Source organism: Aspergillus eucalypticola (assembly GCF_003184535.1).
Source record: "Aspergillus eucalypticola CBS 122712 chromosome Unknown BO83scaffold_5, whole genome shotgun sequence".
NCBI classification, from domain to species: Eukaryota; Fungi; Ascomycota; class Eurotiomycetes; order Eurotiales; family Aspergillaceae; genus Aspergillus; species Aspergillus eucalypticola.
The window spans coordinates 601009-627404 of NW_020290279.1; the positions used below are offsets into that span (position 1 = coordinate 601009).

The 26396-nt window shown below is 50.2% G+C and overlaps 10 protein-coding genes across 10 annotated transcripts; 6 read left to right on the forward strand and 4 right to left on the reverse strand.

The window, feature by feature from the left end:
• Positions 1-681: 681 nt before the first annotated feature.
• BO83DRAFT_406103 (glutathione S-transferase family protein) lies at positions 682-1986 on the forward strand (the record flags this gene model as incomplete). Its single annotated transcript, XM_025533863.1, has 5 exons — positions 682-764; positions 836-995; positions 1067-1321; positions 1471-1750; positions 1968-1986. The coding sequence occupies exons 1-5, from the start codon at positions 714-716 to the stop codon at positions 1984-1986; spliced, it is 765 nt and encodes a 254-aa protein (XP_025391089.1). The 5' UTR covers positions 682-713.
• Positions 1938-4417, reverse strand: BO83DRAFT_375892 (ENTH-domain-containing protein). Its single transcript, XM_025530572.1, has 5 exons — positions 4227-4417; positions 4100-4131; positions 3920-3999; positions 3763-3844; positions 1938-3697 (listed from the first exon to the last, which is right to left on the reverse strand). The coding sequence occupies exons 1-5, from the start codon at positions 4306-4308 to the stop codon at positions 2360-2362; spliced, it is 1614 nt and encodes a 537-aa protein (XP_025391090.1). The 5' UTR covers positions 4309-4417; the 3' UTR covers positions 1938-2359.
• Positions 4418-4967: 550 nt separating this feature from the next.
• On the reverse strand, positions 4968-10252 carry BO83DRAFT_306376 (putative Ras GTPase activating protein; the record flags this gene model as incomplete). Its single annotated transcript, XM_025527290.1, has 3 exons — positions 4968-5857; positions 5917-6195; positions 6247-10252. 3 exons carry the CDS (start codon positions 10250-10252, stop codon positions 4968-4970), a joined length of 5175 nt encoding a protein of 1724 aa, XP_025391091.1.
• Positions 10253-11750: 1498 nt separating this feature from the next.
• Positions 11751-12536, forward strand: BO83DRAFT_355182 (DUF952 domain-containing protein). The gene is made up of 2 exons (XM_025529133.1): positions 11751-12189; positions 12260-12536. The coding sequence occupies exons 1-2, from the start codon at positions 11905-11907 to the stop codon at positions 12374-12376; spliced, it is 402 nt and encodes a 133-aa protein (XP_025391092.1). The 5' UTR covers positions 11751-11904; the 3' UTR covers positions 12377-12536.
• BO83DRAFT_199433 (oxidoreductase, short-chain dehydrogenase/reductase family) lies at positions 12413-13889 on the reverse strand. The gene is made up of 7 exons (XM_025526625.1): positions 13800-13889; positions 13580-13699; positions 13323-13523; positions 13100-13264; positions 12900-13043; positions 12688-12842; positions 12413-12616 (listed from the first exon to the last, which is right to left on the reverse strand). Exons 1-7 carry the CDS (start codon positions 13868-13870, stop codon positions 12579-12581), a joined length of 894 nt encoding a protein of 297 aa, XP_025391093.1. The 5' UTR covers positions 13871-13889; the 3' UTR covers positions 12413-12578.
• A 1602-nt stretch (positions 13890-15491) lies between these two features.
• On the forward strand, positions 15492-17780 carry BO83DRAFT_375895 (putative IMP dehydrogenase). The gene is made up of 3 exons (XM_025530573.1): positions 15492-15792; positions 15861-16169; positions 16376-17780. The coding sequence occupies exons 1-3, from the start codon at positions 15606-15608 to the stop codon at positions 17515-17517; spliced, it is 1638 nt and encodes a 545-aa protein (XP_025391094.1). The 5' UTR covers positions 15492-15605; the 3' UTR covers positions 17518-17780.
• Positions 17781-17931: 151 nt separating this feature from the next.
• BO83DRAFT_332227 (NUDIX hydrolase) lies at positions 17932-19406 on the forward strand. The gene is made up of 2 exons (XM_025528293.1): positions 17932-18291; positions 18413-19406. The coding sequence occupies exons 1-2, from the start codon at positions 18047-18049 to the stop codon at positions 19359-19361; spliced, it is 1194 nt and encodes a 397-aa protein (XP_025391095.1). The 5' UTR covers positions 17932-18046; the 3' UTR covers positions 19362-19406.
• Positions 19407-19851: 445 nt separating this feature from the next.
• rps21 (40S ribosomal protein eS21) lies at positions 19852-21086 on the forward strand. Its single transcript, XM_025530574.1, has 3 exons — positions 19852-19956; positions 20353-20664; positions 20766-21086. Exons 1-2 carry the CDS (start codon positions 19925-19927, stop codon positions 20585-20587), a joined length of 267 nt encoding a protein of 88 aa, XP_025391096.1. The 5' UTR covers positions 19852-19924; the 3' UTR covers positions 20588-20664; positions 20766-21086.
• Positions 20508-21222, forward strand: BO83DRAFT_199509 (uncharacterized protein). Its single transcript, XM_025526626.1, has 2 exons — positions 20508-20664; positions 20766-21222. Exon 2 carries the CDS (start codon positions 20823-20825, stop codon positions 21141-21143), a length of 321 nt encoding a protein of 106 aa, XP_025391097.1. The 5' UTR covers positions 20508-20664; positions 20766-20822; the 3' UTR covers positions 21144-21222.
• A 341-nt stretch (positions 21223-21563) lies between these two features.
• BO83DRAFT_396407 (phenylalanine--tRNA ligase subunit alpha) lies at positions 21564-23176 on the reverse strand (the record flags this gene model as incomplete). Its single annotated transcript, XM_025533131.1, has 2 exons — positions 21564-21657; positions 21714-23176. 2 exons carry the CDS (start codon positions 23174-23176, stop codon positions 21564-21566), a joined length of 1557 nt encoding a protein of 518 aa, XP_025391098.1.
• Between the last annotated feature and the right edge of the window lie 3220 nt (positions 23177-26396).

Genomic DNA, 26396 nt, shown 5'->3' on the forward strand with positions numbered 1-26396 from the left:
TACATGCATGATATGATCATTTCATGACAAGGGAGAGGAGTGGCAGAGATGTGAAGGAACTGTGAGAGTGAGTGAGAGTGAGGGTGATGGGGACTGTTTCAAATGTGGGAAAGGGGAGGGCAAATGTGCCTGTATATATGTTATTGTACTTGAGCGATGGCGTCAATGCATTAGATTATGGTTGTAGGCTGGCTTGCTTGCTTTTCTGTGAAAACAAAAGCATTCCCTAGCATACAGCGTGTGATCGAAGTATTCATATACCTCCAACAGCGTTAGTTATGTTTTATCTATATCATATGTGATTCATGAGCAATGTTTTACAATCTTAGTGCTTACTATACATTTGTCTGTCGTGCCCTATTTGTAGTATATCCAGTATGACCACTGACAACCTCATCATCTTGTGACAACCAAGTCATAAAGTTTAAAAATGCCGAAACAAACTACTTTGACAGGGATAAGTAGTCACTAAGCCGCGCTTCCTCTAACTAGTTCAAAACTGAGATCATCATCCTAGTAGCTGGTGCCTAAATTTCCAAGACGGACGTTAAGAGGGCTTACTATCAAATCAATCCGGACCTCCGTCGGACAAGGATTAGATGATGCCATCATGCTATGGTGGAGATTGACATATAAATACTACTTCTTTTACTACTATCAACACTCTAAAAGGAACAGATGCCTAAACTAACCCTACAAAACTAACCATCACAATGACAAGTCCATTCACATCAACAACACCACCAAGAATCAAAAACACAAAGGTAATCCCCCCACCCACACCTTCACCCTACTCTCCCTCAATACACATCCTCACAACTCCTATAAATGAAAGGGCCTCCACCTCCTAACAGCCAGCACCCCCAACGGCAAAAAAGTCCAAATCCTCCTCGAAGAACTCTCCGCAAAATACGGCTTACAATGGACCACAACCCTAATCGACCTCGAGACCGACGAGCAGAAGCAGCCGTGGTTTCTCGCGCTGAATCCTAACGGTCAGATCCTTCTTTTTTTTGACTTTGAAAACCCCCACCTGGGCAGGAAAATATGTACTGAATTTCAAAAGGGAAATTAGGCAAAATCCCCCTCTTAATCGACAACTCCCCAAGCCTATCATCCCCATTAACGGTAATGGAATCCTCCCCGCTATACTCCTTCTACCTCATCGAAACATACGACCCAGACCACCACTTCCACTTCTCCTCCTCACCGATTTACAAATCCCAACTCTTCCAGTGGTTATTCTTCTGGTCTGCGTCGGGGCAGCCGCAGCAGGCGGGGTTGAATCATCTCAAGAGGTTCGCGGGGGTGGTGGATTCTTGTAAGTATATCTTTCTTTCTTTCTTTTTTCTTTCTTTCTTTCTTTCTTTCTTTCTTTCTTTCTTTCTTTCTTCTCATTTTTAGGGTTGTGGTTCTATGGGGGAATGGATATTATGTATATGAAAGATGCTAATGGTTCTGGGTGACAAGATGCCATCGAGAACTTCAAAGCCGAGACGCTTCGGATATACAACGTGCTGGAATTGCATCTATCAAATAGTTTGGCTGGTGATGGTGTTGAAGCGAGGGAGTACTTGGTGGGCGAGGGACGAGGGAAGTATAGTATTGCTGATATCAATGCGTATACGTGGATAAGGGCGTGGAAGAGGATGACGATTACGGAGGAGGAGATGGGTAGGTTTCCGCTGCTGAGGAGGTGGGTTGAGAGGATTGAGGGGAGGCCCGCGGTGGGGAGGGGGGTGGGGGAGGGGTATGATGAGGAGGTTCATCCTGAGTTGTTGCTTAGTAGTAGTACTGGAAGGGATTAAAGGTAGGTAGTTAGATCTATATTGGCATTCGAGGATATGAGAAGGTTTGGGGTGGGATTGCATAAGAGATAGTTAATTTGGCTGGATCCTACATATATAAAGTTAATAAGTCAATTCTAATTAAATTGCATCCTATGGAACTTTTCTGCTTTTCGCCAGAGAAAGGAGTACAGGATAGGTTCAAGGGTACCCTTGAGGCACAAGTAACGTACCATACCATATCATACCAGGGAATAGGGGGAATAGGGGAGCCGAGCTATTATGCCACGGGAGAACGAGAATATATCTGGAGTAGTCACACGAAGAATCGGCTAGAGGCAATAGGTAGATAGCAGAATAGATGAAAGACGAAAAAAGTGAGTTAGGGTAGGCCTGCTATTTTAGATCTTGCACGCAAGCAAATAAAATAAAAGAAGAAATATTCGTACTACGGTATACACACAGTCACTCGAACAGTGCCAAAAAGGTAAAGAAAGAAAAAAAGAACATTCAGCTAAGCGGGGAAAAGAAGAAGACAATGATGTAAAGGTCGAGCTGAGATAGTCATTGACCTAGCCCAGTAGGTCGTCTAGGCCAGAGCTTCCCGTTGTCTTCGGCGCCCCGCTGCTGCTGCTCTGGTTGAATGCAGGACTGCCTGAAGCAGCGGGAGCGCCCCAAATGCCGGCGCTGGCCTTTTGCTTGGCCATGCTGGCTAGGTTAGGGCCCTTGTTTCCGCCCGTGTTGTTCTTCTGAATACCGGCGCTGGCGCTGGCGGTGGACCAGAGAGATCCAAAGACGTCACCGGATGCCTTGGGGGCAGCGGGCTTGTTGGCGGCAGAGGGGGTAGAGGGCGTGGTGGAAGTGAAAGAGGAGGTGGAAGGCATGTTGGGGCGGTGACCCATAGCAGGTTGTTGAGTCGTGTTGGAGAGAGTAGAAACAGAGGTGAAGTAGTTGGGAGTGGCCGCCTGGAAGCCACTAGGCTTGGGTTGCGCGGGTTTCTGGGTCTGTGCCAGGGAGCTCTGAGAGAGTGTGGGAGACGCCATCGTGCTCGAGGTCGGGGTAGGGGTCATCGAGGTGAAGCCTACAATGCCGTTCAGGTTCGAGCCCTGGGTGGCCGAGACTGGCTTGGGGGCAGCGAACTGCGTGCTGGAGGTCGTGCTGACAGTGGAGGCCGGCGGGGGAATGGCGAACTGAGCTGACGATGCCGGCGCAGGCGCAGGCGTGGCGGATTGGAAATCGTCAAAGTCGTCATCGTCAGCAGGCTGGGTGTCGAGAATATCTAGGCCATTGCCTGTGGCAGGCTTCTTGGAAGCGCTGACAGATGTCGCGACAGTCTCCTCCTCTCCAAAGTCGAACAAGTCTTGCTCGGGTTCCTTAGGAGCAGGAGCGGCCGGCTGTTTGGCCTGGCGAGTAGCACTAGCACGGGGAGGACTGGGCCCGCGCCGGCGCGGGGGACTAGCATCGGCCTCGTCATACTCGTCATATTCCTCGAAGCGATTGGAACGTCTCCCGGAGTCCCCGAAATCGCCTGTGTTGCCTCCGAATCCACCACCGTCACCGTAGACACCTCCACTGTACCCGCCAAATGAGAGGCTGTCACTGCCAAAGCCGCCATACCTGCCGGAGCTAGAGCTGGACATGCCACCGCCAATGTGTGAGCCACCCTCGAATCCACCAAACTTGTTGCGGTTGGCCCTGGCCTTCTTCCTCTCCGAGCGGATCAAGTCGACGTCACCGAGCAGCTTAACCAACTCCGATGACCTGTTGCGTACGTTGATACCCTGGTCTTTTCCGTTCTGGTCGATGTAGTGGAATTGGCGGAGCATCCGAATCAAAGACATGTGAGAGCGGGCATCGTCGACAACTCGTTCGGATCCGTTCTTGACAAGGAACTCTAGAAGTTGGAGCGCCTGTCGCGCATCGTAAGCCGTGGTCCACATGTGTCGCGGAGAGAATAGGAGAAAACAGGACTCACCTTGTAGATCTGTCGCCATTCCTCCGATGTCTTGTCTGTGAAGCGCTTGTAAATCATAGGCATGATCTCGTTGAGCAATTGACTGTATGTTGCGACTTGTCATTAGTACTCCAGGGGAGTCCTTGCTAGGCCATGCGACGGAGGCGGAAACACTGACTAGCTATGGGTTCCACTGGCAATCTCATGCATAAGTGTGTTCGAAGCGCCCCAAGGTTCATTGTTTGTAGCTTCTCGGACCTGTCCAACGTCAGTGTTGTGCTTCAGGGATACGACCACACGGGGTGCGGAGGCCCGGGGCTCGTGGCGGGACGGAACTGGCGGGATAGTAGGAACGGACCTTGGCCTCCATCTCGGTATAGTTCATGACCGCTATAAGAGTCAGTAAATCGCCTACATCAAAGGAACAGAATCCGAGGCCATCCAAAATGTCAGGAAAGCGTTCTGGGGTCACCGCGGGGACGTACCATTCTGGACCTTGCGGACTCCCGCCTTGAGATCATACAAGGTCAGGTTGCTGACCTGTTCTTTGAGGTTGGAGAAATCCATGGCGCACACAGCACAGATGGAGAATCTAGCACAAAATCAATTGAAACCGTAACAGGAAAGACCTGCGGGAACAAGGACAGGAGGGCAGGGCAAGCAGCAGTGGAGGAAGAGGCGGAAGTTGAGATGCCATCGCCTCCAGCTGGCATCGATCGCCGTTGGGCCCCAAGCCGTCACGTGGCGACCCCTGACCCGTTCATGGCTCGGCCTCCCTCCATTGAAACAACTTATTCACAGATGACACTCAATCATGACAGAATGATAATTATTGTTTTCTCTTACTACTGGCTACTACAAAGGCTCTCGCTTTAAGGATACGTACACTTATGGTATTCATTCAATCATCGTCGAGGCAGGCTTAGGCCATACATACATAAATAACATGCGGGCGGTTGCGCTCAAGCATCCAAAGACACCTTGCATAGCAAACCAGAGGGATACAGGAAAACATATTCAGTAGGTATAAGAGTTCGAAGGCTCATCTCCACCATGCCCACTCCAGGCATCTTTCCAGATGAGCTCTTTTTCATCGTCAACATGATAGCAAGAGGAAGGGATATCTCAAAGAAATGCAGACAACAAAAACATAAAATAGAAGAAAACATCAACACATGAAACGTAATAGACGGAATAAGATCATGATCCAGCATCAAACCGCTCCATCACTCATTATAGAATTTCCTCATTATCAGGTGCAAGAAAAGATTGACGTTGACTCGTAAGTGCCCATCGAAGAAGTCCAGGAACTGCATGTTATTGAACTGGGCTTGTAGTAGGTCGTCCAACGGAACCTGCGCGTTGGCTCCCGGGATCATCATCGGTCCACTGCTTCCATCAATGGTGAAAACTCCGACTTCGTTACTCGAGATGGTAAGGTCGACCCGATCCCACTGTCGTTCAGTGTATCCCTTCCAGTGAACGAGAACACCCCGGTCCGCCAGATTGCGGGCCGAGTACTTGTAGGATCCAAACTTGAAGACCTTGCCGGACTTCTGTAGTTCTCGTTGGTGATCCCACTGCTTGGTGAAGGGCATAAGGAACCGCTTCTTTCCCTTCTTGTTCTGCAAGGTCACCATGGCCTGCTCGATGTAGTCGTTGTAAGTCTTGAGTTGTTGATCCAGCCAAATAGCTTGGTCGTTGAGGCGAGCAAGTGTCATCCGAGCGCTGTCCAATTCCCGCTCTCGCTGGATTCTCCGGCGATGCTTTGTGCGGATATCGATGGCAATCGCATTCAGAAGATCCTGGTAGTAATTATCGCGCCGGATCTTACCGGTTTGTTCGAGTTGAAGAATGTTTTCCAGAGCCGTTTGCTTCAACTCCGCGTAACTCATAGAGGCAAGGTCTACCATGGTGGTGGCTTCCGAGTAAGGGCTCCGTCGTGTGTTGTTTGCACTCAACTCGTCACGAACCAGCGTCATCCATTTGGCTTCGTCCTCTTCGGTGGGTGGTTTAACCATGATGTCCATCAGATTGGCGCCTGTTTGGACGCGAATAATGTAGAGGATGCATCTCTTGGTTTCCATGAACAAAGCCTTCACATCCGCTTCTGGATCTAGTTCGAAATGTCAGTCTCCGGGCATATTTGTGAGTGGTGAAAGTGCTCGGGCTTACCTTCAACTTGTGCCAGCTTGGGGTTCAAGGTGAGATTGATCTCAGAGGAGTTGACGCTCATTAGCTCACTCTCGTTGGACTTGACGTTACCCAGGTCGCGAATGACCTCCTTCAGGATATCATCCGGGTTCTGGCAGATGTAATGAATTTCGCTGGCGATAAGCTGATGGATAGAGAAGATATCAGACATTTTGATATACAAAGTAGGCTTTGTCTTAGCATAAAGGTCATTGAATTCGTCGATGTCGAAATAGCTTTCAGCGTCCTGAACGGAGACCACTACGAAAAGGTCAGCATCATCCTAAAGATTAAAAGTTAAGAAATACTCACTGTCACCCCAGATCTGACCAAGCCGCTGGATAGAATCTCCGATATAGCTATTTAGTGGCTGGAGGTAGACATTCTCTGCGCCGAAAAGTCGACCGGATGCTACCTGCGCGATCACCTTCGAGATCTCTGAAAGATTGCGCTTTTGCTCCTGGGTCAAGCCACGGTCTATCACACCATACTTCTCGGGCTCGACCATTGCAGGCTGGAAGTAGTTTCTCCACACCCAATGCCCCGCTGTCTGGAGAATGAAGCCGGGGTTCTCCTTGGGGAATCGAGCGAGAAGGCTCTCGTACATCTGTTTCGCGATGTACCGAATACCAAAGGGCATCCTGTACAGTAGTTCCTCAAAAGCAGAAAAGAATTGGTCAGCAATATCGCGGAGGTCTTGAAGATGCTGAATAAACGTCGCTCTCGTTTCTGGATCTCTGATTGCCTCTTCCCTTGGGATGTCCAGTCGGCGTCGGCTCCGCTTGCCGGTCCGGAGCTCTTCGTTGTTGATGGCCGAGCGATAGATCTGTATGGGATCGCTCTCCAAGTCCAACTCTGGGTTCTCAACCACATTCTCCCTCACAACAGTTCCAAGAATATCACGCATAAACTTTCGGTCCCGTGGGGACTTGATGTAGGATGCGAAAAGTTTACTCCAGAAAGAGTTGCACCGCAGATATTCATGGAGCGAGTCGAAGCTTTCGATTTCTTCCCTGGCGGAACGTGCAAGAAGCTTGATGAGGTAGTACTCTTCACGTCTCTTCTGCGAGTATCCAAAGAGACCCATCATCAGATGCCTTATCCGATCATACTCCTTCTCGGGCGTGTTGAGCTCACGCAGGCGTCGGAATAACCGCGCCAAATATTGCGACTGGGTTTGAAGAAGGAAGAACAAAACCTGGTACTGCTCTAGCTTTCTTCTAGATGTCTTATTCAGAGCTTTCAGGTCAAAAGGATCCTTGGAAGAAATCTCCCGGTTTGGAAGAAGGCTTCCAACGTGGCCACCAAAATGCTTCTGGTGTTTTACGACTTCATCAAGCGTGATCTTGTTCCTGACCAGGAGCGCAATCTTGATGTCGAGCTGGCCGATGTATTGCTCTGCCAGTTCGTTCTGTCGGACCTGTTGGACAACCAATTTCCGTGTTCGCTCAAACTCAATTTCCTCGTCGAAATCAAACTCGCTATCATTCAACAGGTGCACAAAGCCCTTGACAGTTCCTACAGGCGGGTTCTTTCCACTTGTGAGGCTCTTATAGGCTTGACCCTGAATTCGACCGCGGATGTAGCTTTGCGCCTTAATCACCTTATCCATGTTTTCACGGTAATGGCGGCGTTTCTCTTCAAATCTGGAACGAACAAGATGTCCACGGATGTGTGACTGAAGGTCCATAACGACGTCTTCGGCAGCTGCCAGATCTGCAAGAGTCTGGCCAACGTCAACCCGAACAAGCATGGCTCTTATCTGTGCTTGGAACTGGCTAATCTCATCCTCGCAGTCATCGAGCTCCTCCAAGATGCCGCCCACGTCGATGCGGAGAATTGCGGCACGGATAAGAGCTTGAAGATTGGTTATGACCGGTGCTTCCTGCTGTAGAGCTTGCGCATCTGCTTCGAGCCTTCTCCTGAGTATGACTGCCCGGGCCATAGACTGCAGTGCCAAAATGGACGTCTCCTCTTCCTCAAGAGACTCGCGTTGAGAGTTCAGGAAGGATCGTACAGCATTTGCTCGAGAGATGCTTTGGATGTCGGTGACGGATGGCACATGCTCGCTCAGATCTTGTCGAAGACGGTCAAGCTCGGCTCGAAGAGCGTTACCGCGAACAATTGACTGGAGAGAGGCGCACTCATTTGCTGTCTTTGCGAGCGCTTCTGCTTGCTGCGATAGGAATTTTCTGGCTGCAAGGGCCCGCGCGCCTGCTTGAACGGAGGTAATTGAAGGTACTTCCTGCAAGAGCAGCGATTTTGTCTCTTCGATACCTTTCCGGGTCAGCATTCCTCGAATGATTCCTTGCAGAGACGTGCTGCTTGCTGTCGTCGCATTCATGGCCTCGTTCTGTGTGCTCATCTGCTGACGGACAGAGGCACCCCGGATCAAAGCTTGAAGCACTGTCACATCTTCCTCTCTCGCTCGTGTTGCTTCATATTGTTCTGCAAGCCGATTGCGCTGAAGGACACCACGGATTTGGGCCTGGAGCTCGACCACGTCAGGTTCCGCAGACTGCACTGCATCGTACTGCTTTGCCAGCTGACTGCGTTGAAGAGCACCTCGGATAAGGGCTTGGAGCTCAGTTACATCTGTCTCAGCCGAGTGAGTTTCTTCGTATTGCGCTGCGAGTTGCTTGCGCTGCAGAGCACCCCGGATAGCAGCCTGCAGCAGTTGAACATCCTCCTCCGCACCCCTTGTGCCCTCGCAAAGATCATACACTTTCTGTCGTTGCAATGCGCCTCGTAGTGCTGCCTGAATCAATTTGATACCCGATTCCTCTTTCCGCATACAACTTCGAACACGGTCCACTTGAGCCCTTGCCTTGGCTCCCCGGATCAGGGTCTGCAGCTGCAGTACATCAATTTCCTGGGCCTGGTAATTTTCCTTATCACCTCTCTGCCGCTGTCGGACCAGAAAAGCTCGGCAGATCGCTTGCAATTGAACAGCGAATTTTCGCATATCCAGTCGATATTGAACAATTTGTCGAGCCCAGTCTCCGCGTATCCTGGACTGCAGTTCTACCAAAAACGGTTCGAAATCCCATAGATCGTTCATCAAGTTGCCAAGCTTCAGTCGCAGCATCGCTCCTTTAAGCTGAGCTTGGAAATCAACGATCGAGGCTTCGCTTTCATGTAATTCACGGTGAATGCGATCTTCCTCGGATTCCGGCTCAGGCTCCGGTTCTGGCTCTGGTTCCGCTCCGAAGTTGGCAGCCATCCCTGAGAAACTAGGCATGCTGACGCCCGCCTTATCGAGGCCTTTTTGTGTTTGCTCGAGTTCATGATGTTCGAACTCCAGTTGGCCCACCAAATTACCCATCCGGAAATCGACGAGGCCTTTCTTGAACATCAGCCATGACAAGGCGTGGACGCAGTGAATGACCTTCGGGAGGTTTTTCTTTTCGTAAAGATCAATAAGCTCGAACCGGAACAGCTCTGGCAACTCGACTTCATCTAAGAACCGGAAAAACAGTGCGATGTTGTCAGAGTGACGGTACTGAAGTCGCGGGTGTCTGAAGATTCGAAAGGTTCGGTTTGGGTACATAGCTTGTACCACCTCAGCCAGCGTTACTCCGTCACGCAGGCCTTCTTCCAACTGAACAATCGGCGGGATTTGTTTTTGAATAACTTCTTCGATCCATTCCTTTGCTTCTCCGATATGGCAAAGATACTCGTAAGCCTGGAGGAACTGACGCTGCTTGTCCATCCAGCTCCCAGCCGTCCATGCTGATGCTGCCGGTTTCTTTCGTGCTATGGGGCTATTATTTCCGGTCACCGTATCAGCGCGCTTCAGGCGTCGTCGTCCCTGTAATCCCACCACAGATGCCCCATAACTGTCAAGCGCAAATTCTTCGGTCTCACCCGATTTCGCAAACTTTGAGAGGGTCCGCAGGTGGCCGGTTGATGATTTTTGGAACGTCTCTAGCTCGGGGGCCGACAAGGTATGGGTGAACGGCGGTGGGTTGGACAAACTATGTGCATGGTGCGCTTTTACTTGTGACTTGGCATGAGGTGAGACAGCATGCGGCGAACCGGTTTTCGTGGGGCTTTGATCGATGTATGAGGGCTTCTCCTTTAATGTGTCAACATCCTGAGGCTGCGCAGGACGTGATTCGGGGGTCTGTGGGCGATTTTCCTTCCAGTATTGAGGATTGTCGACAGTCTGGCTTCGAGAATGACGAAATGCTGCTTGCTTGGCAGCTACAGGAGACGAGTTGGGGGCTTGGGAAAGTGGTCGCAATGAGCGGCGGATGTTCTCATAGGTCGCGCCCGCATTGGCCCAACTTTTCCCCTCGGAAGCGCCTCCAGCCATTGCTTCGGAGATTGGTGTGTTTACCTCACTCTTGCCCCGTCTATGGCCGGGTAGGGACCCAGATGACGCGGTGGAGGAGACGGTGCTCGTGCGACTGGGAGAAAATAAACTTGATGAGACGGTGTATATTGACGAGCTCGTGGAAGCGGTTGATCCATGGCGCAGTGGATTGGATGTTTGGTCTGGCAAATCCGTCTGTGTGCGTCGGGACGATGCTAAATTGCTTGACATCACGGGTGCCGATTTGAGAGAAAGAATGCGATAACCAATGGAGATGGAAGAGACTCTACTTCAATTGGCCGCATACCTGCCTCCCGGACCGAAGCAGCAAATCGACCAGAGTCGTGCGGTTGCGTGGGATATCACTGGGATGGTATGTTCATCCAAGGGAGAGGCGGCATAACCCTGTGGTAACGGGAAGAATTGGGCCGGGAAGAATCGGTTGATGTAGAAACGGCAGGGCTTGTGCCTGAAATGGCCTGATAAGGCAAGGATCAAGAATGGGAGAGATAAGACAAGACGGGCACGAGGAACACCGAGATTGTCGGAAGAGTCGAGTGAATTGAGGGATCGCAACCGGCGGGCAGGTTTTCGATAGCCCGAATTGCGTGCAGATGGATTGAAACTTGAACACAGACGATGGATGCTGCAGCAACAGAAATAAACAAGAGAGGGAGAGTGAAAGAGGGCCGTCAGCGCTAAAGCGGGGGGTTCAGCTACCAAGTAAATCGGAGGCAGGAACGATCCCCAGCCCCCCAGCAAGGGCAAAAACAAATCTCCCGTTTTGGTATGGCGTGCACGGGCATGTGACTGTTACTCTCCAATACCTGGTCCAGTGACGTCGATCCCTATCTCAGCCACAGATCTCTGTGGCTTGAGTACTGTGGTTACTAGCTTGAATGTGTCTGATCGATCGATATAGGAGACAGACAAGTTCCTCGTTGCACAAACTTTATACAGAGAACATATCATTCCTCCCGCTGAGTAAGTACATAGAAGATGTTGCAAGTCCACGGAACTAGTACTCTGGAGGCTGCATGTACCTCTGAAGACAGTTTAATCTTGTGAAGATTATGTGCGTCCAAGATCTGCCTTAATTCTTCATCAATCTATTCCATGTATGAAGTATGATATCAAGTTATCCATATGAATTTTCAAATGATTCTACTTATTAGACGTGGCCGAACCCCTCAGTCCCGCTAGTACTAACGTTAATATATAATGACCAACATATAGTCCGTTGTACTACTACTATCTTATCGGAAACACATGCGGGGACTTGGTCAAAAACGCCAGGATCAAAAAATGATTTTTTACTCCTTCAGTAAACTTGCAGCAGATGACAAACCATCTACATAATAACCCACCAATCATTGAAGAAAAGTAGACACATTCCGTGTGGTTGAAGAAAGCTTGGATACTACACACCCCGGTCACGGGAGTCTTGGAGGACAAAGAGTCCGACGCGATCGACCAACAGCTCATGGAGGGGTCAAGGATGACCAGTCCCACCACCCACTCACTAGCGTCGATATATCGCCTACCTATATGACTAGGATACAGACCTACAACACAATCAACTACCACTAAATCCTTCATAACCCCTTCTGCAAGTCCCAACGGGAGATTACATCATTGAGCAAAAGAGAAAAATGGCAGACGCCGAGCCCCTCTACGTCTACAAGCTGATTCCGTCGACGTCTCCGGTACGGGAACCTCTCCCCGATCGGCTGCCGGTTAGCGAGCTGGATGAGAAATCGGGATTCGTACACCTCTCCACAGCATTCCAAGTACCGAATACCCTCAAAATGTTCTTTAAAGACGAGCCGTTGGTCTACGTGCTCCGGATTCCCTTTGAGGGCATAGCCGGCCAGGTCCGGTGGGAGAATCCTGACGGGACAGTCTGCGGACCGCGACCGAAAGAGGGCTTGTTTCCGGTATGTTGTCTCGTCCCCATGTATGGTTACAGAGAAGAGGGTTTTAAAACTAATCATAAACTCTGGATAGCATCTGTACAATGATCTCAAGTTGGGCAAGGATGAGGTAGAGACTGTTGCTATCTGGAAGAATGATGAGGGCTGGGATAAAGCCCTCCTGCAGGCGAAACCGTGGCTGTTGTATTGATCGCATTACAAATCACTCAACTCCCATGAACTATCATACATGTACATATTTTCACATCAAATGGCTTAGAGGTACGGGGACGCCTTGGATCTAACTTTAGCATTGAAACGATTGCCAAGTTGCAATGGTTCATGGAGCTTGACACTGTACTTTTGCCCTGGTGTGGCTTCATAGACAATTCGTCCTCGGCTTCAAGTTTTGTTTAATCCCCCAGAGGATAGCAGTGCAAAACCTGGCCGTCTTTTCACAGTCAGAAAACGTCAGAGGTTGGCTGGTAGCCTTTGTCGCCAGGGGGGCGAAGTTATACTCACAAAACAGTGCAGCATCTGCGCTGGCAAGAAAGATGAAGCTTGTCGCGACTTCGCTTGGTTGGCCAGGTCGACCGATGGAAGATCCAGCGCCGAAGTTCTCCATCTGCTCGGGCTCTCGAGTATCGACCTGAATAGGAGTGTAAACTGGACCAGGACTACCGAATTAACAGTGAGCATTGGTCTTAACAGTCAACATGGACCCTCGAACTTACGCCACTGCATTGACGCGGATACCCTTCGTCTTCAGCTGTGCTGCCAATGATCTGGTAAAGCTAACAATAGCCCCTTTAGTCGCACTATAGTCAACCATACCGCTTGTACCTCGGAATGCCACGGTAGATGTGGTGTTGATAATGCTGCAGATCAAATCAGCCATAAGCAGCTTGTTTCAATGGAAAATGGAGGAACTGACGAGTCGCCCTTGGATAGATGTGGAAGGGCAAATTTTGTGATAGCGAACATCTGAATGATATTGCTCTCGAAGGTGCTGGTAACATTGTCCAGATCTATTTGTGCGAAATCCTTGCACATAAATTGTTTGGAAGCGTTGTTGACGAGAATGTTCAGTTTTTTATACCTGGGCTTAGTATGAGACAGAGCTTGGCTGGTAGACTGGTCATGACAAGGCCACGCACGTGTTCATATGTTCTTCAACAGCTTTGCGACATGTTTCGCGACTTCTTAAATCTCCGCTGAAGAGGTGGCATGATTTGCCCTCGGCCTCAACCATCTTCTTGGTATCCTGAGCATCCTCTTCTTCTTCGGGTAGGTAGACAATGGTGACGTCGGCCCCTTCGCGAGCCATCAAGACCGCGACCGATCGGCCGATGCCGGAACTAGGAAGATGTGAGCTTTTTGGCCCTCCTATATCATGCCAGTATAGGAGACATACTCGCCGCCCGTAATGAGAGCTTTCTTGTCCTTCAGTTTGCCAGAACCGACATACTCAACGAAAGTGCCGCTGGATTCCAGCTTGGTCGCTTCACTTGCTGGTGCCATTTTCTTCTCTAACCTGAGATTGTCTATTAGCTTCGTTGGTTCTTCGAAGAATACCCAGAGAGAGAGAAAGCTATTCGAGTTAACGAGAGGAATGACTGATAAGGGACAATTACCCTGGAGTATTCTGGGATTGAGCTGCCTGTGGCGGCTGGAAAACGCCTTCTTTTCCCATTGCGGATGCCATTGTGACTATTAGTTGTGCGATCTGATTGCTATGAAAAGTTATTGTCCAAATAGTAAAAACTCCATGGCTTTGGCGCTACCTATATAGGTCGGCAGCTTTCTTTGCCTTCTGTCACCCTGGCGTCATAGTGTACTACGTAACCAAGTCCGCGAACCACATCTCCGCATTTCACCTCTCGATCTATATCGTAGCACACTAAAGAATTCGCCAGATCGATTCGATTTGAAACTAGATTTTCTTAAGTATATCGCTAAAGTAGTATTTATCATCGGTACTTTCAAGTTCTATTTCAAGCTTATACTCGCCGCCTGGCCGGGCTAGTGCTACAGTTCAGAGACCATGCTCAATTAGATAGCAGTGAATAGATAGATAAGCCTTCACGTCGCATAATGTTCAATGCAGCCTAAGTAAATAGGGAATGCTAATGCTAACAGAGGATTGAGTAGACGCAGCAGCAAATACCGATTAGCCACATGGAGAGCCGTAAGTGTAACCTTCTAACTCAAGTTCTATGAAACAGTCACACTGCGCCCTGCAACAACCTCAGAATTATCAGGTGGAAAAATGACATAGCCGTAACACTCCCCGAAACACAAGTCAGCACTATCATTGGGACCGCCTGGCTATACACATCTGTAATTAGTCTTTGCTTCTCAATTGAACGTCATCTGCCCTCCAGTATATGTGTTCCGTCTCTAGGGTTCCATGGGCCCGCGGAGGACACCACAAGGAGCAAGGGACATGTTTAAGATCGTTATCAGAATTCAAGAATAGATAAGCCATTACTCCCCACATACCGACTCATTATCTAAGTACACTTGCTACACCTTAACATGCCTTGATCAGTGCACCTAGATGTTGATTCATACATGAATCCGGGGTGCTTGGACTACACTGCGGGGAGAGAACTAGACTGGTCCGAGCATATAGCGTCTGCAGTACCACTCGAACCAATACGTTACTGTTAAAAATTGCAATGATATCTGAACCAAAAGCGTCGCCAATGCAATAATCCAGTTAGATTCAACAACATCCCCAGCAAGCTCAATGTATCGTTACATGCATTCAAGACAAGACCGTGGGCATATTAGTTATCTTATCGACGAGACTAGTAGCCACTAACCCATTTTGGCGTTATGCGCGAAGAGGAAAAAAGAAAAAAGACTGAATTGATAGAGGAGAGAAATTCATCTAAAATGTCCCGTGAAAAGCAACCCCTCACATGACCAGTCAGTAACAGTACGTTGAGTATCCAAGTCATTGCAATTGCCGCAAGCAGCGATTAGGCATCACTCCATGGGAAGTTTAACCCCGAACCCCGCGACGGTTCCTTAAAAAATTGATAAGCGGGACTGCAAAAATTTTCAGCAGAACTATTATTAACCATCAGTCAGGATGGAATAATTTGGTTCTTTCAATGTCACCCCCTCCTCACTCACCGCCTGGCCTGATTTCGTTTAGCAGCCAATCACAGCCCCAAACAGCCAGCGGGAAGGCGAACCATACCCGTTGCGGCATGAATTCTGCAGGGATCGCTAGCGTGTGCGGCAGAAGTCAAAAGCCAATTTTTTTCTCCTCCGATTTTTCTTCCTTTTTCTTTCTTTCTTTCTTTGGGAAAGGAAGACTTTCTCCATCAACAGAACGTTTCTATCGTCGATCTGTTGATTATTATTTCTATTCTTGACTCTTATCATTATTTTTGACGAGTTACGATAGAACCGGTAGAGTCTTCACCATGCCTATCTCCAACGGTGACTCTCTTGGCCGCGCCATGCAGGCTGAGATCCAGGACCACACCAAGGCCCTGGAGGTCCTGAAGACCTACACTACTCAGGATGGTCTGGACGTTGACACTCTGCTTGACTCGGACAAGCACGGAGCGTTGACCTACAACGACTTCCTGATCTTGCCCGGATACATCGGTAAGACGAACACCTTGAGTTTCTGGTGATTCTTGTTCGTGCTCGGTTGCTTATACGCCCCATCACAGGCTTCCCTGCCTCCGATGTCACTCTGGACACTCCCGTCACCAAGCGTGTCTCTCTGAAGGTTCCCCTTCTGTCCTCTCCCATGGATACCGTTACCGAGCACAACATGGCCATCCACATGGCTCTGCTGGGTGGTCTGGGTGTTATCCACCACAACTGCGCTCCTGAGGAGCAGGCCGAGATGGTCCGCAAGGTCAAGAGATACGAGAACGGTTTCATCTCCGACCCCGTTGTCCTTTCTCCCAAGGCCACTGTCCGCGAGGCCAAGGAGCTGAAGGCCAAGTGGGGCTTCGGTGGTTTCCCTGTTACTGGTAAGTCTTTACTGTTCTTTCTTCCTTCCAGTTTTCCCATTCACAGTGATGATTATCCTCTTTTCTATTATAACTTTCGTTCCACTGGAGCAGCGAGAGCAGCACTGTAGAGAAACAGATTTTATCTGACCCTTGTGTTTCATCATAACATGTTCTTCTTTTCTGGTTCGAGTCAGACTTGATTCTAACAGCATTTGTTTGAACAGAGAACGGAACCCTCCGCTCCAAGCTTGTTGGTATTGTCACTTCCCGTGACATCCAGTTCCACCGCGACCTTGATGACTCCGTCACCGCCATCATGTCCACTGACCTCATCACTGCCCCCGCTGGCACCACCCTCGCCGAGGCTAACGAGGTCCTCCGTTCCTCCAAGAAGGGCAAGCTCCCCATTGTTGACGAGAACGGTCACCTTGTCTCCCTCCTGTCCCGCAGCGATTTGATGAAGAACCTCCACTACCCCCTTGCCTCCAAGCTCCCCCAGTCCAAGCAGCTCATCGCCGCTGCTGCCATTGGTACCCGTGAGCAGGACAAGACCAGACTCAAGCTCCTTGTTGATGCTGGTCTCGACATCGTTATCCTGGACAGCAGCCAGGGTAACAGCATGTACCAGATTGAGATGATCAAGTGGATCAAGCAGAACTTCCCCGAGATCGACGTTATCGGTGGTAACGTTGTTACTCGTGAGCAAGCCGCAGCTCTGATTGCTGCTGGTGTCGATGGCCTGAGAATTGGCATGGGCAGCGGCAGTGCTTGCATCACCCAGGAGGTCATGGCTGTTGGCCGTCCCCAGGCCATTGCTGTCCGCAGCGTCACCGCTTTCGCCGCTCGCTTCGGTGTTCCTTGCATTGCTGACGGTGGTATCCAGAACGTTGGTCACATCGTCAAGGGTCTGGCTATGGGTGCCTCCACTGTCATGATGGGAGGTCTCCTTGCCGGTACCACTGAGTCTCCTGGCGAGTACTTCATGAGCAAGGAGGGTCAGCTTGTCAAGTCCTACCGTGGTATGGGCAGTATCGCCGCCATGGAGGACAAGAAGGCTGGCGCTGGCTCCAAGGACAGCAAGGCCAGCAACGCTGGTACTGCCCGTTACTTCTCTGAGAAGGACGGTGTCCTGGTTGCTCAGGGTGTCGCTGGTTCCGTTCTTGACCGTGGCTCCGTCACCAAGTTCGTTCCCTACCTCGTTGCGGGTGTCCAGCACTCCCTACAGGATATCGGTGTTCCCAGCCTCAAGGCTCTCCACCAGGGTGTGAACAACGGAACTGTCCGCTTCGAGATGAGAAGTGCCAGCGCCATGGCCGAAGGTAACGTCCACGGTCTCCACAGCTACGACAAGAAGCTCTACTCTTAAGCGGTAAAAGCTTGAGTGCCGAAGTTTCTTTGCTTATTTTCTTCTCGTTTAATTGATATCAAGAGCCTTTCTGTTGATAAGTTTTGTTACATGACGATATGTGGCTGTTAACGAAAACAAAAGCTCGGGCATGGGGAACAGGAGTTCGACTTGCGGTGACGCACCGACTTGGTTAGGGTTATTCAATGCATTACGCCTTTTTCAATGATTCTATACATGATCCTAGACTTCCAATGACAGTCATCAATACCAATCTATCTGTCACAATAAATCTTTTTTTAATCCAGAGTTGTCGAACCGTCAGCCGTAGATACTGTCAGTAACTAGTGAGAGGCGGTCTGTTGCCGAAAATGCGGGGTCGCAGTAAGCCTTGCCGCAGAACTGCTGCAGGTCGGCTTCTGCCATCTGCGGCCTGTTGATTCCGTGTACCCTGGGCTCCAATAACCTTTCTCTCTCATAGCAATCCCTCACCTATCCCATTAGCACAGGGATCTGCTGACACTAATGTCTGCGCTTCTTTGGATGGACTATGATGATAGCCTGTGAATTCCTCCTACCCCGGCTGCAAATTGCCCGAGGTAGCCGGCTGTTAGTTTCAAACCTACCATTTAGACCTACGCAGCCCCGGATGCCACTTAGAACCTTCGGTCAACCTATACAACGATACAATTTTTCTGTTTCCAAGTCACAGCAGACATCAACAGATCAGACTATGGCGTCTCGAAAGACCCCAAAATCCAAGTCTACGCCCGCTGAGCCTCGGCCCAGTTCCAGGTTCGTCATATGCCAAGCTTCGTCGACTTTTCCGACATACATCCCTACCATTCTCACTCACTTGCTTTCACCTCTTATATAGCGTCAGAATCTTGTAGACTCAAGGCTAATTTTATCCCAGCGTAATCATCATCTCTCCACATAATGAGGTCCTTCTTCTCCACCGCGTCAAGACATCAACGTCATACCCATCAGCACATGTCTTTCCGGGAGGGAACCTCTCCACCCAGGACGGGCCATGCCCACCGGTACATGATATCTCCCGACACGATGACGGACCCTGGTATCGAAATGCCGCCATCCGAGAACTATTCGAGGAAAGCGGCATTCTCCTGGCCAAGGACCGTGACTCAGGCAAGATGATCGCTGTGCCACAGGAGCAGCGCGAAGCCGGTCGTCGCGCGATTCATCAGAATAAGATGACATTTGTGCAATGGTTAAAGGAGCAGCATCCCGCAGCAGTACCAGATACGGAAGGACTGATACCATTTACGCGCTGGCTCACACCCATCAGACTTCCGAGACGGTATACGACCCAGATGTACCTGTATTTCTTACCCTTGCCGATGGAGATCGAGAAGCCTGTTCTGGATCAGATCCCACATGAGGATGAAAAAGAGGAGATTCAGGTTCCGACGAGTGATGGCGGAGTGGAGATTTCCGAGGCGAGGTTCTTGCCTGCATCGGAGTGGGTGCGCATGGCGCAGAAAGGCGAGGCTATCTTGTTTCCGCCTCAGTTCATGCTGCTTCATTTGATGGCGGACTTTCTTAATCAGGGAACACCGGGTATGGAGTCTGTTGAGGAGTTGAAGAGGCAGCGAGAGGAATTGCTGCAGTTCATTCATTCGGGGCAGCCGCCGTGGACGGATAAGTGTATTTGTCCGAAGGCGCTGCAGATTGGGTCTGATGGCCTGACTGTGATGAAGCTGGATCATCCTGGACCGGAGCTGGAGGGTACTGATCGGAAGGGAGAAGCGGAGCGGGTTGTACAGCTAAAGTTCATCAAGGGGGTTCCTCGAGAGGTTGTGGTGCGGTGGAAGAAGGATGTATTTGAGGAGAGCCGTTTGTAGCTGAATGTGGGTAGATCGCCAGTAGCCGGCTTGTTGTGTAGTATTATATAGAGCATCTAGATGCCGAACTATACTACCTCAGTACTAATCACAACTCGTCAATAACTTATGTCCGTCATATTAATGTATCAATCCTCTTATCGTATTCGTCAACCTCTAAGGGTTTGGTGCTCACTATGTATGAGAACAACATAAAGAAGGAGATACCAAATATTCTGAGTAAAATCTTACTAACCGAGTAAATCATCACTCACAATCCTCTCACATAGAGCATCAATACCTTCCCTACAACCCATACCACAACTAACCAGCCACACCCCATCTACATCGCCACACCGCCACAGGTACACACCTTCACCGCCTACCGATCCAGCCAAGCCCAACCCACCCGGCAAAAAGCCTTAGTCATCAGCCCTCGACAAACAATCACATGACCCACAACCCGCGTTCGCCAGAAAGATTCAAGTGGAATTTCACACGCACCGTCCGCCGCCAGTTTAACCCGCCAGCGCAAAACCTCTCACCGTCGTCAACCTCAACCACCCCCCCAAACAACCGTCAAAATGGAGAACGAGAAGGGAGAGATCGTCGATCTGTATGTATCCATTCATTCCAAATTTATTGCTTCGAGTTGTGATGGTTGCGTGAGATGGATATGGAGATATGGATGCGATTCGGTGCTCGATATACGATGATATGATATGGATTGGGGAATCACTATCGCGGATATGTGCGATGGATGGGGGGACATGATTGTCGATCGACGAGGAAGGACATAATCTGATCTGGATTAAATTGGATCTACGATATGGAAAGAGACGGGCCTGAAATTGAATCATACGGAGAAGGGAAAAAAAAAAGAGAAAAAGGAGGATATGCCGAACACCGATCGCATCGCATATCTCATGACAATCACCATCACCCAGCAACATGCGCTCTCGCCAAAAGGAACAAGGCTAGGAAACGCAAAATGCTAATAATGCAATTACAGCTACGTCCCCCGCAAGTGCAGCGCCACCAACCGCATCATCAAGGCCAACGACCACGCCTCCGTCCAGATCTCCATCGCCAAGGTTGACGAGAACGGCCGCTACACCGGTGAGAACCACACCTACGCTCTGTGCGGTTTCATCCGTGCCCGTGGTGAGAGCGATGACTCCCTGAACCGCCTTGCCCAGCGTGACGGCTACGTCCGCAACGTCTGGACCGCTGCCCGTCAGCGCTAAGCTCTCTTTCCTCCTTTGTTTGAGAGAGTGACGTGCGGTGTTGGGATGAATTTGGAAGTGGGTGGTTATTGATGATGGTACGTTACCAACTATCTTATCTATCTATTTATCTATCTATGTCTTCTACTACGTAGGAGCTCGCAGGGGGGGCGCAAGGCTAATGATATTGATGGTATAGGATGAAGATATTTAACTATATCTCCAACAACAAAAAGGGAATCCTTTTCACAATGAAATGAAAAAACTTTTCTTAACTTTTTCCATCAACAATTCAATTTCTATCCTGCTTTCCATTTTTATTCCCTTCTTATCATATCTCGGGTTGGAGCAGCCTTCATCTCTCTTCTTGGGGTGCCCTTTCCTTTTCCTTTCTCGTCTGGTACGGAGTACTGTTGTAGCAAGCACACACACACACACACACACACACACTAGATATCATATCTTATCATCGGCACATCAAGGCTTCCTCACTCCCCCCCAAATAAACCCCCGAGAAGAGAAAGCAGAAGAAGGGAACCGTCATCTGGATTCCTCTTCTGTTCTTTCTTTTCTCTAGGTCAGGGGACATCCCATGAGTCAGGAGGTAGACAAGTAAAAAAAACACGCACATCCACCGCCGAATATTACGCTTTACCGCCTGCTGAAGAGCCACTTTGCTGAGACTTGCATCGGGGCACAGATACGGGTGGGACATATCTATCTAGTCAATCTCCTTAGATACTTAGTAGAAGAAGAGAAAAGGAAATTGGAATTTCAAAAACTGAATGCTTTTCATTTCTACTCATAACCGTGGTCCTTCGTTTCGTAGTTCTCTCTTTCTTTTTTTCTTTTCCTTTTTTTCGGGGTTCCTGTTTTGTGTGGTTTATATCACGTAGATCTAAGTGGGAGTCATATATCAATGGTGGTGCTTTCAACATAATAAATAAGTAAGAAGTTCTGCCCATTTTTTCTTCTAGTCATTCATTGCCTTCTAAATCTAGTCCTTCTCAAGTCTGACGGCAGGATTGGACTCGATGAAGCCGAGATCGACCTTGTGACCCAGGAGTTCTCGGATGTTGCTGACGCCGTATCTGGTACATTGTTAGTATCGAAGATCCATTCTGTATCGTGTTTGTTTCTGACTTACTTGATCATGGTAGGTCTCTCCAGACTCAATCCCCATCCGTAGACCTGCATGCCCTTGGGGATACCCATGGGCTCTAACATCTCCGGACGGAACATACCACTGTTTCCAATCTCCACCCACTTACCAAGGCCAGCGTGGTAACCGAAGATCTCCATACTGGGCTCGGTGTAGGGGTTGTAGGCCGGCTTGAAGCGGAGCTGGTGGATGCCCATCTTGGCGAAGAAGACCTCCATGAAGCCAATCAGACCACCAAGGGTGAGACCAAAGTCGGCAATGACACCCTCGATCTGGTGGAACTCGGCCAAGTGGGTGGCGTCGACCGCCTCGTTACGGAACACTCGGTCGATACTGAAGTATCTCGCCGGACGGGGGTTGGCCGCCAGCTTGTGCAGAACATATGTCGAAACCGAGGTGGTGTGTGTGCGGAGAACCAGCCGCAGCGCCTCGTCGGCATCCCAGGGGTAGCGGTAACCAATGGATCCGTACTTGCCATTCTCGTGCACCTGGCGGACGTCCTCCCAGTACTGCTTGTAGTCGAGGGGCTTCTCCTGGGTGGCGTTCGAGGCCGGCTGGATGGACTTGGGACGGTGAGGGTCGTTCTCTGGGTCCTCGCGGGGTGGGTCGGCCTTGACCGGGTCGGCGATGTAGAAGGTATCTTGAAGGTCACGGGCGGGGTGTTGCTGAGGGACGAAGAGGGCGTCGAAGTTCCAGAAGCCCGTCTCGACGAAACGGTTGGTAGGCATCTCCTCGAAACCCATTTCGAAGAAGATGTTGCGGAATTCCTGGCGCACCTTGTTCAGGGGGTGGAAAGCACCAGCGGGCGTGGGGGCACCCTTGGCCTTGAAGTTGTAGGGCTTCAGCTGGGCCGTCTTCCAGGAGCCGTTCATGAGCATCTCCGCGGTCAGGTCGGTCTCCTCCTTGACGAACTCGCGCGCGAACTTGGGACCCTTAGAGATCTTGAAGGAGATGACCTTTTGCAGGGCGACCAGCTTGCGCCGCTTCAAATCTGTGAGGGCCTTCTGGTCGTTCAGAGTCTGGGTGTTCTTGACCGTCAGCAACAACTCGCGGGTCTCGTCCACGATGGTGTCGGTCGTCGCCCGTAGAAGATCCTTGTCCTTCTTGATCCAGCCCTTCTTGAAAGCATTGCCCTGACCGATCTTGGCGTTTTCCTTTCCAACGACTCCGGGCAACTCGGCGATCTTCAATCCGTCCATGGCAGCCAACACGGCCTGGAACACTTTGGCTTCGTGACTGCCATTCGAGGCGATCTCTTCACCTTCGGGGGTCAAGACAGCGACCTCCTTATCGAAGGTCTCATACTCGACCATCTGTCGGGAGGCTAGACGGTCGAGGGCGGCCTTGACGTTTAGTGAGGGGGTGGAGGGGAAGGCTTCGCTGGAGAGGATGGAGGCGTCGGACGCGGACAGGGCGTCCAGGATGGGGCTCGTCATATCGGTCGCCATGATTGCGCGAGTCGTGAACCCCGAGGCACGGATCTAAGGGGCGTAAAAGGGTGCTGAGAAGACCGACTGTGCGATTGGGGACTTCAATCAGATACTTGCCCACTTTCCGAAATTGTGACTCTTTCGGGCACCTCGTTGATTACGGCGCGCGTCAAAGACTAACTGTGCCGTCCCGTGACCGGCCGGTGGTTTTTACCCCGCCATCCGTTTGGCTGCTTTTCTCTTACTGATAAGTAGTTTAGTTGGAGGATAGAATTAAAACACTAGTTATCGACATGTCATGACTCTTCAGATTGATCCCTCCGCAGTCTGTATGCATGCAGATGTGTATGTATCCTGGACGATCTCAGAATGAGGGATCACCAGTCTGTGTCTCCTGTGCCAATGCAATACCCCAATGGTCTTTGCTGCTTAAGTCCTTGGCCACACTCACCCCGGGGACCGGTTCTGCAGCTGAGCAGAAGATGTTCGCTTGATCTTCAAGCAAGATCATGCGATCAGATCAACTGCAACTACCGGTGTGGTAGTGTCGCTAGTAACACTCGGCTGCCTCCCGACTTGCATTGGGAGGAGGGGGGATATTCAGAAAAAGTGCGTGACAGAAACAGGAAAGTGCAGCAGTCTGTGCAATGTAAATATAGCACGGGAGGACTTGATGCTGCTGGTGGAATTAGTAGTACCGATCAAAGGCCGAAACCTGAACAATATATACTACTACCACCAGCGACTTATACATTTCCGCATACTCACGCCGAATATCAGGGCGAGCACTGCATTTATCCTGAATTATTACTCCCAGCCATGCCAATGATTGCGGATGGTTTCATACGTGCAACCCTACCCAGTAGTAGTTGTATAGTGACCATGCCTTTGCCGTCCGACGAGCTGCAGACTGCCACAATCCGAGATAGTAGCAAGTCCTAGAGGCTATCTCATGCAGCCACACTACCCAATATGGAGGAGTGTACTCCGCATCGACTATTAACTCACCACGAAACACGAGCAAGAGCAAGGTTTTGTGAATATTTACCTGGCTGACGGAGATTGCATCAGCGCTAGTGACCTTTTTTGTCTCCCGTGAGTCCCCAAGCGCAACGGCTCCGACCATAATCCGGGGACTCCGTAACTAAGTCACCTGAACGAAGGTTTGTCTAACCTATGCAGCTTCATTGCCATCAGTCGTGGTTGTTGGCAGATGGGCTAGATACCGCGCCTTTTAGTCCGATAGCCCTGGCCAATTTAGCTCCTCATCCGACAATTAGGCGAGGCTTAAGGCAAGTTAAGTCTCCCATTTAATTACAGTAATTGGTGGCCAGGGCTATTCCACGTACTCATTAAGCAAGCACATCGATGTCACCGGATCATGACTGGCCCGCGTTTCTGGAAAATCTTGCTTTTTTAGACAGATTTTGAGCGGATCTCGAACAGTCGGATTTTCCATGAAGTCATTTCTCAAAGCAAGCTTCAGTGATTTGGTACTTTGATGGTCCAGACGTGGCCCGAGACTGCTAATAGGTAGACCAGAATCTTAAGGATGTACTATGTATGTATGTATGCATGGTAAGGCGCAACCCACCCCGGTCACCCGGGGAAGAAATTGTTAACATCCCATGATGGATCAAAGTCTGATACATCTCGCATGTCGCTGGACAAGAACAGCAGCACCGCCTCGATGAGTAGACAAGACGATACACACATACATACAGATAACCTGTATGTATGTATCGGGGATCCTTACAGTAACAACCTTGAACCTCGCATGAGAGTCCCAGACGGGCCTAGCTCGTGGGGCTAAAGAAGGCCCTCCGAATTTGACTGGGTCTGATTGGCCATTCCGTGGAACAGATGGGTCTCGCACGCGACCGTTGGGTCTGGACTGGGCGCCGTCGACGCCTCGGGGATCTTGTCGATACACATTCCCCGTATGAAGATTACCTCACCCTCTCATTCTCGGCCATTCTTCCTGGAAACTCGCTGGCACTGCCCTCTACCATGTGTATTCTCCCATACTTGGAACCTCTCTTGCTTCGCTTTCACCATTCTTACCCCCCCACCATGACGCTGAGGACCGACGCCTCCGGTTCGGAGCGAGAGCCCGACTCAGTTCTCAAACCCGGATGGGAAGTCTAAAATTCAAAGTTGACCGACGAACCTTGGTCTTGGGACCTTGCTACTTCGCATACTAGCATTTAGGGGATCCGTAAGGTATCCGACGACCCGGGAATTTTCCAGACTGAACTTATCCGACGAACGCGAGGGCTGATTCATGCAGTCAAATAGGCAGCAGCTCGGTAGTTAAAAACCCAAATCCACAGAGGATCTTCACGCAAGGTCAACTATCCGGTTAGGCAGTAGGACGGAGTACGGAGAACCACTATTGACTTACCTATACCGTGTGCCCTCGTCGTTCCTGAATAGACTTGGGTTGGTTGATCTACTCCCTGATCATCCCCGATCAACGGTTAACGAGATTGATGGACCACTTCCCGTGGTATGGAAAGCGGCAGGTTTGTTTCCTGTTCCTGCACCTCCTTGTACAGTAGTGTTTAGACCAGGGGGGGCTGTGGAATTTTGCTCGCCCTGTCATCCTGTCATGGCCTCTCCCGCGGGCATTTCCCTTCCCAAACCCAGCAAGCCATGAAATTGTCGGGCGTGTGATAGGTAATCTTAACCGGGGCCGACTCAAGCCAGCTAACTTGCTGGAGCCACGGAAAATCGATCGCCACTAGTCTTGGAGCCGATCAGCTGCGTTCCAATCATGACACGCTGGGTATGGAGCATAGCGAAAAGGTCAACTATCAACACGCGCGCATGGCGGACTGACCGTAAAATTGGCGTATTCGGGCTTGTCTTTTCGATGAATTTTAGCAGGGCGTGTGAGTGAGTGTGGCTTTGCTGATTCTGGCGGAGCTAAATCTCTTTTAATCTTTCCACCCTCCGAAGAACTATCGACTAGTGTTGATTGTCCCGGAAGGTATAAAGTGACTTTGGACCTTTGATGAAGAGGAAAACGCAGCAAAAGTACATCCGTACCTGCCTGAATTCTTCGAGCCAAAAGCAGGGATGCCCGTGCGTTACAGGGCACCAAGCCTGCAGAGGGTTGTGGAATTTGTGGAGGTAAGACACGGTGTCGACGGGTTCTTTCCCGGAGGTTTCTTATGCCCACGCACACACATTTCAAAGGCGCACACACACCCAGGGCATACAGGATATTGAGGTG